The following is an 11573-nucleotide window of genomic DNA, read 5'->3' on the forward strand; positions in this document are numbered from 1 at the left end:
AAGACGAAACAATGAAGGAAATGGAATGGTGGAGGCTTAAGTTTGCAGTCTGACTGAAGAGTCTGACTGAAGGGAGAAAGAAACAATCAAGAGCCCAGATAGAAGATGAAATAGTGAAGGGAATGGAATAGCGAAGGCTTCAGTTTATAGCCCGACTAAAAGGAATTGTCAAGGTGAGATCCACTACAGTGGTTGGCTTGAATTTTGATTAATTCAAGGTGGCAGTACTACCTTGCATGGTAATGAGTGATTAGAGGTGACTAGGCTTGATGATTTATGTCAGTGGTAATTATTGCCATCTTTAGTCAATGGTGGCCATCGATGGTGGCATCTAAGATTACCAGCCACGTCTATGGTGGTGGCTAAGATTCCATGGGGCTGGCAGTTAATTACCAACCATCGCAATTACTCACCTGCCAATTACCACCACCGGGCTTGCATGCATGATTACTACGAGTCAATTAAATTACTAGTCATCGAACTTGCATGATTATTACGAGTGCATTAAATTACTAGACATCAGGCTTGCATGCTTAATTAATAGAGTGCATCCAAAGGAGTGAGCTACCATGGAAGCAATTTTGACAAAAACGCTTAGTTTTAATGTAAACGAGGATGTGGCAATGTGACCCATTGAGGAAATGAAGGCATGTTGGTGAACATAGGCTACGTCTTTTTTGAGCTTCAACCATGTGACCACAATTTTGATTACCAAATTTGTAGTGTCCTTGGATTGTACATATGGATTAAATTTTTTTCCTATAACATGTATCTTCAACTTGATTGTAGCAATTTACAAGAGTTTGCAAGCATTATTTGTTCAATTTAATCGATCATTTTCAATCCACAATTAAATAGTCAGATAAATTCTCACATCTTGTAAATTGAATAAGCATGTTGCAATTAAATGTTTTAACAACATGTCACTCATTTGTTATTGGCATGGCTAAATCTTCACTCGCTCTCTTACTTGCCATGGCATCCTCATCACAATGGTCAACACAATCTACATATGAGACCCAAGACCAAAACATGAGGGTGAAGATAGCAATGAAACAGATAATGGATGTGGTTGATTCTACCTTCTTGCCAACAAGGAAAAATGACGCTTGCGCAAATGTTAATGCAAGCCTCTTTCATGATCTAAATTTGATTGGAAGTATGACCGCATCACCACCGTGGTCTCAAACAACAATGTAGTAGTAGTGTGGGATTGTGGCGATGCCTCACATGGATGGTGGCCCATAAAAAAATTGTCACCACCCAGCTATGTGGGCAAATGCATATTATATTCATTGCATAATCAAATCAGAGAAGCCTCATAGTGGAGCCGTGCCACTCTACTTTGCAAAGATGTTATATGCAAAGTTTGTGCTCAACTTGCCTATAGACTTAGGCTCCTTTCCTCGGAGATGCAGCAAATGATCATCACAACCAAGGATAGCCGCTACCACTGCTATCCTCGTTTTTGCATTACCACCCACTAAAATGGATGTGAACTGAGTGCCCACAAAAGGTGGCCAAAATTTATTAAACCATTCTGCAATAATCTTAGTAAAAGCTCCTTGCATAAGCCTTAGCAGTGTACCCTATCTGCAGTCTAAACATTATGAATGGAACAAGTTTAGGCAAGACTTGGCATAGAGAATAAAATGAGTCTAGTAGGGTAGAATATTTAAGAAATTAGTAGTAGTCGATTGGATGGAACTTGTCTTGTGGATAAAATTTGTAAAGTCTAGGAAGCATTATTGTTTGTGAATAAGTAGGAGAAGTATGTGATAGTGTTTATAGTAATAGTTGGATTCCCATAGGATTGCAATGTGTTTTCATGAGCAATAGTGAAGATAAGATAGATGGGTACATAAGGACAAGAGAACAGAATGGATGTATTAAGTGTAGCACTACTACTTGAGTGTGTTAGGTGCATGTGGACAAGAGAACCAAATGGATGTGTTGAGTGTTGAGTATAGCACCGCTACTTGTACTACATCTTGTAGATGAATGAGCAATTAAAGAAGTAACGTTCAATCCTAAGCCATTGGCAATGTTTGCAATGTGCACTCACGTATGAATTTGTGATTGTCCATCTCTTTGTCTTCCATGTAAATAGGCTTGCTGAGAATTATGAGCATGGTGAATCCATCCTATGATGAGAAATCACTTCCATTGGGCCATTGGGAACTAGCTATACTTCTTTTAAAGAGCCATGGGAAACCTAACTTCATGCTTGAGCAAAATGAATTATATCTTGGGTACGATTCATAGCCAACATTCTATAATCGCTTTGTTTATCGCTAATTTGTTTTTAAAATTTTCATCCTTTGAATTCATATGAGAACATGTTGTGAAAGATATTGACTAACCATGCTTGGGATCTTGCTTCTTCCTTGGGATAGGAACAAAGAATTCAATCAATGTTTAGAAGGTGACGAGCTCTCTTATTGATTAATCATGGATGAAATAAGTGTTCCCAAAGTGTATGTGAAGGTAAAGATTAATATTGTGCATTAATTACATTGTGAGTAATCCTAGATCCATTTTCTATGTTGCTTTCCCCCTTTCTAATTCAAGTGATTACATAGTCTTTAGCCTATACAATATTGTTTACTCTTATCTATATGATTATCCAATATTGTTTATTGTTTACTCTTTACTCTTTACTCTAATTGGTTATCCAAGATTGCTCTTCTTTGATTTATGCTTATCTTCTTTCATCAATTCCAAAGTCACATTCCTTAGAGTGTTTGTGTCATTATGCATTCCATCTCATTTCAAAAATTTTGCTCCCCTCCTTTTTGGGTTTTGGTCTCTTTGTGATTAGTTCCAGTCTTTTGCTCTATTTGCAAATTCCAATAAGGTTGGAGACCTCTTGATCCTACCTTTTTTCCTATTCAAATTGATGCTTTTATTTCTTAGTGCATTGTGCTTTTTTAAATCTTTCCCTTACTTGGTCCAGTGCTTTTGGTATTGCTCATGGAAGTGCAAATTACATGTGGAAGGTCACAATTTCATTCTCAACACCACCAAAACCTTTAAAGCTATGCCAATTTCAAGTAATGGCCTAGGTACAAAAACATAAGGACCTCCGATAATAGCATCGAAAGGCTAGCAATCAAGAGTAAGATCTTAATTTTTTTTGCTAGTTTGATTAGTTGTCTTTTCCTTATAATTGATGTTAGCTTGATAAGGTTTTGATTTGCATGTTTTTGATTTTATTTGCTATCAATTGATTGTCAGGAGATTGCTAGTGGGCTTCATTTGAAATATTTTGAGGACTTTCTACCTTGGTAGCTTGCTTGTCTCTTGCTTTGTCTTACAACTAGTGAAGGTTGCAACATGTCCTTGCTTGCTTGTCTCTTGCTTTGTCCTATAGCTCGCTTGCTTTGTCTCTTGCTTTGTCCTATAGCTAGTAAAGGTTGCAACATGTCCTTGATTTTTGAGTATGTGGATTTTGGGATTTAGATTAATGAATAACATCCCATTGAGTTCCTTTGGGATTAATGAGCAGCATCCCATCGAGTTCCTTTTAGGAGAGAACCAAGTGTTGGCCATCATCCACAAAATAGGAAGAAGTTTAATTACACGTAGGAATGATGAGTAGTGAACATATATTGGTGGTGGGAGCTCAAGGAATGCAAGCTGTTTTCATGTACATTCAGTACATATCAATTGAGGGATGGACAAGCTCAACTTCCCAAAAGGTACTCAAGGTTCAAGTTCTAGAGCCTTGAAATCTAAACCTTTGAACTCATAATAGTGAATTTTTAAATGGCTGTATGATAAAATTACAATATCAATTCTCTATGTTGTTATAATATTTTGAATCGCCATTATTTGTAAATTGCTACATGATAAATTCATAGTATCAATACTCTATATTGTTGTATAATTTCAAGTGTATGTGACTAGCATCACCCAAATCCTTCATTTCAAAGGTCTCATGCAACCTTTTCTTCAAGGCATCCACATCCAAAGTAGATTTCCCAGCAATAAGCATGTCATCAACATATAAAATCAAAATAAGAAGGCTGCCATCTGATGCCTTCTTTGTGTAGAGGCAATGATCTGTCTCACACCGTGTGTATCCTTGAGATTGCATAAATGCATCAAATTTATAGTACCACTCCTTAGGAGCATGCTTCAGTCCATAAAGACTTTTTTGAAGCTTGCATACCATCCGTTCTTTGCCCTGCACAACAAACCCCTCTAGCTGCTGCATATAGATGTTCTCATGAAGATCTCCATGTAGAAAAGCTGTTTTTACATCCATTTAGACAAGCTCCATGTCCTCTCCGGCAACCAATGGAAGCACTATACGAAGGGTAGTCATCTTCACCACTGGGGAAAAGATCTCATCAAAGTCAATACCCTTCTCCTACTTAAAACCCTTGGCTACCAACCTTGCCTTATACTTAGGCAATGCATCTACTGGAGACATCTTCAGCTTGTAAACCCATTTGCATGGCAATGCATGCTTTCCTTTGGGCAAATAAACCAAATCCCAAGTAGCATTCTTCATCAAAGAATCCATCTCTGACTGCATAGCCTTTTCCCACTTATGCTTGTCATTCCTAGACATAGCATCCTCAAAGCATGAAGGCTTACCACAATCTGTCAACATGACATAATCTAGAGGTGGAGCATATCTCTGTGGAGGTCGTGAGACTCTAGTGGAACATCTCAACACTTGCTCACCATGAGCATCTTGCTGTCCCAACTGATTTTCCTGCATAACCTAAGGTTGTCCACCTAGATGTGGCTCTCCCACCTCATGATCTATGGGCTGTCCATGCCCTGCATCATGTGGAACAGGTTGTGCATGCCTCTCATATGGTGGTTGTCCATCCTCTTGAAACACCACTCTGTGTATCTCAACAGTCTTTTGGCTTGTTGTGCATCTTGTCCTCATTAAAGATAATATCATGGCTGCGTACTATCTTCCTGGCTTCTGGATCCCATAATCAGTATCCCATCTCGCCTGAATCACCATATCCAAGAAAAATGCACTTCCTTGACTTTGGATCAAGCTTGTTGCGTTTTTCCTTAGGGATATGAACATAAGCTTCACAGCCAAATACACGAAGATGCCCATAAGATGGTGGCTTGCTTGACCAAACCTCTTTTGGCACTTTCCCATCTAGTGCCTTGCTAGGCGATCTATTGATAAGATGTACTGATGTCTTAATAGACTCAGCCCAAAAGCCATGAGGTAGATTGGCATTAGAAAGCATGCTTATATTCCTTTCTTGAATAGTTCTATTCATCTTCTTAGCAACCCCATTCTGGGAAGGATTCTCAGGAGTAGTCAACTCTTTCTTGATGCCACGTAGCTCACAAAAATTCTTAAATACATGAGAGGTATACTCTCCTCCATTATCAGTGCACAAGCATTTGAGCTTCTTGCCCGATTGATTTTCAGCAAATGCTAAGAACTTTTGAAATGTTTCCCATACATGCAATGCTCACACATGCAATTCTAGTTTAGTGCAAGTCCAAATTCATTATGGATTTTTTTATATTCACTGCTGAATGCAGGATCCTACTCACTTTTTCTAGCTGCTGTCATAAACTGTCAAAATTGTAAATCATGGGCATACCGGGCATCATAACTTTTTCTCTAAATCTCGAATTGAAACGCTTTCAAAAACAAGATTGTAGATTGTCTAAAAAACTAAAACTTCTTAGTTCAACTCTCTGATATTTACTTTTGAAAATTGCCACCTGCTCACTTTTTCCTGCTGTCACAAGACTACAAACTGCCAATCACCAACTTTTCCTGAAGCATTTGAGGCATAAACTCCAATGAAATAGGCCAACAATTCTGAAAATTGTTGTCCAAAAAATTCCCTTAGTGGGAAGAGTATTGCGCTCACAAAAAATAATCCCTTCTTGGGATACAAGACAGCTTCAGAAAAACACTACTCACTTATGCTCACTTTCTCAGCTAAACAAAGGCTCAAAATGCATCAATTGTAAGCAATCACTTTCAGCCAACCTTTGGCTTGATATGCATCAACTTGAAGGCATAAACCCAACTGAAATCTGAATGTATGAGCTGCCTTTGTTCAACTGGAGTCCGCCACAAGCAAAAGACGTTTTTGCTTTTAGGCCCCAAAAAAGAAACTTCTAGTGGCTAGAATTGCAGAGCAGCAAGTCGTTTTTGACCGCAGATGGATAATATTCCTTCTCCCCCGCTTAAACAAGGCAACAGATTGCTAGAATAGTCGAGGCAACCTGATATATATAAGGCTGGAACAGTAAGAACGAGCTAGTATATGTCAAAATACAGCTCCTAGGGGCAGCCCACGGGCAGTAGGAGACTCCACGTAACAAGTTTGGGCTCTTGGCACAGCAACACTGCAATGCTACAGTCTCCTTGTTGGCTTCGCTCAACCAAGCTCTGATACCAGTTGATGGAGAGAAGGTCTTATCGGAGAGCAACAAAGAAAGAGAGAACACCAAAATTGTGGGTGCTAACTCACCCAGATTAAGTAAGCTCTTATTATGTATGTATGGTACAAAAGGGTATATACTAGGCCACCCCAACATTATTTATGTCTGCTTCCAAGCAACTCCCAAACTGAATGGCTCCAACACACAATTATAGAGGCGTGTTAGAGGGGAGGAATTGTGAGTAGTAGGGAACAAGAAATTGCCAAGGGCTATGATCTTCACATAAGTAGCGATCTCATCCATTTATGGTTATCATGATGAGAAGTTGGAAGTAGCATTGTCAATCTCTTTGAAATATTAATTTTTCTTTTGATTCTATGTTTAGTATATTTAGCTCAATGCAATGTGGTCACATGGGCATCACTTTTGCATAGAGAAGATTGATGTGCAACGTAATACATTTGATCCTAGAGTCATGGAAAACTTCACCCAAGAGAGTTGAGCTAGCGCAAGGGATACCAAATAGTGGGGTGTGAGTTGGATTATGTTGGAATAATATTGAAATTCGAGCTTGTAGTGAAATGGTTCAAAGTTGTGTGTAGAGGGAAGCACGGCACATAGAACCTACAGTACGGCACATAGAACCTATAGTAGAATTGACTTGCATAAGTTAGCAATGCCATAGTTACAATGATCTAAGGTTGTCTTCATCTTGCTGTAATTCTTGGAGTATAAGAGAAAAAGATAATTAGAATGATCTACACAATCCCATATTGCCAAGGAAGAAATGCCTTTGGGATTCAAGCACACTCACAATTGTCTAAAACCATGGCACAATAATACAAGAGGTGATGCCTTGAAGAATCCAAGCTACATGGTTACAACATTCTTCTTTATTCGTTGCATTGCTATTTCCTATGATTCTTCACTACTCAAACGTAGAAACTTCATGGACGATTTTACGGGAGGAGTTTTTATGAAGAAATTTGACAAGGAATAGCCTCTAAAAATTATTATAAATACGAATGAGTATATGAATATTTGTGTAAGGTAAGATGGAAAAGGTTGAGATGATGCATGCTTATGCTATATTAATAAAAAAATCACCAAAATGTATTAAATCATTACCTAGTCCAATAAATGTATTTGATTATTATTCCCACAAATTTATACCTACTTTCCTTTTTAATTATTGCCTAAAATAATTTATTGCTACCACCAATCTCTTTATTTGTGCCACTTTAATCAACTATTAGATGACGATAATGGAGCACAAATGTCAAAGTAGAGAACTAATTTCTGTCATCATTTACTTTGCCCGCTTAAAGTATTTAATGTGCACACTTGGACCACCTATAGCTATTTGGTATATTGAACATAGTGTGCATCTTGAGTCTCTTATTATTACCACCTCATTATAGGAGTGCTTTGATAGAGACTTGCAAGTTGCTAGAATCATTTTCACGTTTCCTAGAATCATTGTTTGCTTTTTGACTTAGTTGCCACGTTAAGAATAATTTTGTATACCTCTCTCTCTCTCTCTCTCTCGCGCACACACGCACGTATGTTTTCTCAAATTTTTGGATGTATGAAATACTATCATTATTCCACGAACCACTATCATTTTGATAGTGGTCACTAGTCCCATAGGTCCTAAAGGATCTCTAGAGGACTTTAGTACAATCACATCATATCATATCTCTCTGTATCTCTTATCAATGGTAGATTTGAGAATCGCAAGGCAATGCTCATGATCATTCATGCTCTCTTTATTTGCTTTCCTTTTAGCAAGTACAAGTATTATAGTCGTAATAATGTCTTATCATGATTAGCAAATTATGATGACATGTGATGCTTTTATGATTCCCTCTTCAAAATATGATACAACATAATATCTCAAAGAGCCTCTTCATAGTATGGGGTGTATGCTCAAAAGATTCTAAGAACATTAATAGCATAAAGTGGCATTTTTATGTAAGAGGCCCCTCAATTGGGAAAAATTAAAAGTGCATTGTTGATTGAAAGGGGGAGGCAAAGGGGTCAAAACTAAGGAAGAGGGAAGGATTAACTATATTGAGGACACAATTGAAAATGCGTATGAAAATGTCATAATTCTATTTTCTACCATTGGAAATATATTTTTTAGTTGCAAGATTTTGCCATACACCATAAATAAAGAGGAATATTGGAGAGAAACAAATAAACACATTAATGAGGGTGGGAGACAACATGAATGTATCCACTTGGTGTTTGTGAGGACCAACCTGTAGGTGGAGATTGATCCACAATATGCAAAGGTAGAGAAGAGTGTTTTGCAACTCTATAAGAAGAAAATCTCATATACCACGAATATTTGGCATCCTAGAAAGAGCATGTAAGAGATTGCAAAGATATTAGCTATAAGAAATTCCTCCTTTGGTAGTTAGATATTCATCTAGGGAGCACATGTTCCTACTATGAAATTAAGCCATCACTTCCTAAGGATCTAATTTAAGGAGATTGACTTAGAAGACTATGGATACTTTGGTTCCATGCTAGGTGAAGGATACTTCCTTCTTGTATGTGTTGGCACCAACATGTGCTTAAGCATTCATCTCATGGAGCAAAGAAATTGATGTGGCCTAGTTAGGTTACATTGAACGTATTCATTTGAAGGTAATAAAAACATTATAAAAGCTTATGTAAATAATTTAGTTAAGCCAAAAAGAAAACATAAATGAGAGATTTGCCATATCCATGTCATGTATGCTTTTTATATCTCACCTACTCTTGCTGCTTGCACTTGATTTTGTTGGTATTGGAAATGACAACAATGATGATGATCACAAGGATAATGATGATGATGACATTAAGGTCTTGTGTCATGATGGCAACGTGTTGGTGCATTCTATCCCTTATCCCTTGCTGGTTACTATTTGAAGCAAATGTTTATTTCTTGAGTCTGTCTAAAGTCACAATGGCATCTCTCTGCTCCATCTTTTACCTGTCAACAGCAAATAGATTCAATAATGGAGATCTTTTTGGAAATCATAAGTGATCCAATAGATTCAATAATCAACAATGGTATACAAAGAGAACTGTGTTGAGGACAAAGGCATTTTCCACTTGTCTTCCCTCATATCCGCTAAAAATCTCAATTGAAAAGTACTCAATTGAAAATTGCTAGCAACAATAGTGTGTGGATAATCCAGTGTTTCAGGCCAGGGAGTTCCTATAAAGGATGCTGTTGAAAGAGGAAACACAATTAAGTGCACAGATCAGGGAAATACGGATATTACAACAACTGTGATATAGCTTTCGAGTATGAGTACTTTTAATACCTTAGTTACATCCTGCTTGCAGTGCTTCCCTTTGCATTAGATTTGAGCAATTCCAATTATATGAGAGCTAAATAAGGAAAAATTGGGAATGCTGATGTTTTTGGCATCAACAACTGCAAACTCTGCTTGCTGTATACTCTTCAAAGTGTTCCTTGTGAGGTGACACCCATCAGCAACGAACTGCTGTACAGGATCTAAGAGATTCTGCCAGAACCTTAGGCTACTACCCTCTGAAAACAAATGAGCGAGATATTTAGATTAGCATGGTTTTCAATGTACTTTTCAGAAAGATAGAGGCCTAAGCTTACCTGGGGCCACAACATGTTCTATAAATAACAAGGATCCACCAGGTCTCAGCACCCTTTGAATTTCTGCAAGGAAATTTCTCACAGTTATGTAAGAAAAATTTTATTGCCAATTCTAAAAAGATGAGTTTTATAAAGCAATGAATTAATATATAGGACCCGTTGAACACAATACTTCCAGAAATCGGAAGAAAGCATAGTGGGATACACGGAATAGAAATTATGCAGCATGGACCATGTGTGAAATCGGTGAAAAATCCACACTAGGAGGTAAACAAGGCAAGCACTACCTTTCAAAGTAGCCGCAACATCTTTGACAGAGCACAAAACTAGGGTACATATAACAGCGTCCACACTGGAGGTAGGCACAGGCAATGCCTCCCCAACCTGGAAAAGAATGTTTTCCATTTCAGAAATTTAATTTTTGAAATAAACTGCACTTCAACAAACTTAATGTTAAATTGTGCAAATTATGATGTACAAAATGATCCTGCAGTAAAATTGGTCAAAGTCATTTCCATAATTTGTGAGCTTTTAACTCGCCAAGATCTCATCGACATTTATAATCACGTTTTTGCATTGAAAAAAATATAATAAGCCCAAACCAAGCTGAATTTTCAGCCGGGACATAAATAGGGATTGACACCACGATACTGAACGACCAACACTACACAGTTGCATGGCCATCTGTGACGAATTTCAATCAAGAGAAAAAGACTGGCTTGGAGAAGATAGCCATATGATAGAGAAGCAAATAGCAGCTTTTAAACTGACTTTGGGTACTTTTAGGTCAAGTTATGGCTTAAACAATGTAATAGACAAAAATGTACTCTTTAGAGATGTAACAGGCATGAGAACTACTACTACTCTCTCTCTCTCTCTCTCTCTCTCTCTCTCTCTCTCTCTCGGTGGTTGAGGCTCTGGTTCATGTCGTTGTGTGTGTGTGTTCGATCCTTGTGGTCGACTTCGGATACGCCTACTGTGTGCGTCTTGGCATTGTTGCTACAAAGTAAAAAACTCTCTCTCACCGTGTATAAGCCATCCTTCCCCATCAAGTTTTGTAAAACCCGCGTGGGTCTTGGTGGTTGAGGCTCCGGTTCATGTCGTTGTGTGTGTGTGTTCGATCCTTGTGGTCGACTTCGGATACGCCTACTGTGTGCGTCTTGGCATTGTCGCTACGAAGTAAAACTCTCTCTCTCTCTGTCTCTCTCTCACTCACACTCTCTCGGCACAAGGAGAGTTCCCACTGCTACCCGTACATAGATTCACTTTGACTGTGTCCTTGATCCAGTGTATGTGTGTCACTTAGCCAGAGAGCTTCCAGCCTTATTAGATGCTGATTTAGACCTCACCCATGCCTTAGCCACTGTTATCATAGTGATACAGGATGCTGCCACTAGATCCTTTCCTATGACTTGATCTTCACGGGTACGAGATGGGAAGATGCCTCAAAACTGCTGGTTTAATGATGAGTGCAGAGAGATGCGAGCCCACCTCACATGGGAGCAAGCCTTCGGTCAGTTGATGTCACATGAGGCACACAGGGGCTTCAAGC

At 38.4% G+C, this 11573-nt stretch overlaps 1 protein-coding gene across 3 annotated transcripts; it reads right to left on the bottom strand.

Moving 5' to 3' along the window:
- Positions 1-9133: 9133 nt before the first annotated feature.
- Positions 9134-10747, bottom strand: LOC147897442 (uncharacterized). 3 transcript variants are annotated; one of them, XM_087380784.1, is made up of 4 exons: positions 10309-10747; positions 10022-10084; positions 9714-9943; positions 9134-9376 (listed from the first exon to the last, which is right to left on the bottom strand). In XM_087380784.1, exons 1-3 carry the CDS (start codon positions 10424-10426, stop codon positions 9750-9752), a joined length of 375 nt encoding a protein of 124 aa, XP_087236910.1. In that variant the 5' UTR covers positions 10427-10747; the 3' UTR covers positions 9134-9376; positions 9714-9749. The 3 variants fall into 3 exon arrangements, with proteins under 3 accessions (XP_087236910.1, XP_087236909.1, XP_087236907.1); XM_087380783.1 differs by lacking the exon at positions 9134-9376 and adding an exon at positions 9461-9616; XM_087380781.1 differs by lacking the exon at positions 9134-9376 and having other exon boundaries at positions 9461-9943; positions 10309-10745.
- Between the last annotated feature and the right edge of the window lie 826 nt (positions 10748-11573).

The sequence above is a fragment of the Dipteris shenzhenensis genome, chromosome 10, assembly GCF_047967505.1.
Source record: "Dipteris shenzhenensis isolate YYH24624 ecotype China chromosome 10, Dip_SZ_1.0, whole genome shotgun sequence".
Classification (NCBI taxonomy): Eukaryota; Viridiplantae; Streptophyta; class Polypodiopsida; order Gleicheniales; family Dipteridaceae; genus Dipteris; species Dipteris shenzhenensis.

Coding starts and splice junctions, on each gene's coding strand:
- LOC147897442 (XM_087380784.1), bottom strand. CDS start 10,426: ATGGAAAACATTCTTTTCCAGGTTGGGGAGGCATTGCCTGTGCCTACC. Junction 10,085..10,308: donor TGTTGCGGCTACTTTGAAAG/GTAGTGCTTGCC, acceptor ATTTCCTTGCAG/AAATTCAAAGGGTGCTGAGA. Junction 9,944..10,021: donor AGAACATGTTGTGGCCCCAG/GTAAGCTTAGGC, acceptor ATTTGTTTTCAG/AGGGTAGTAGCCTAAGGTTC.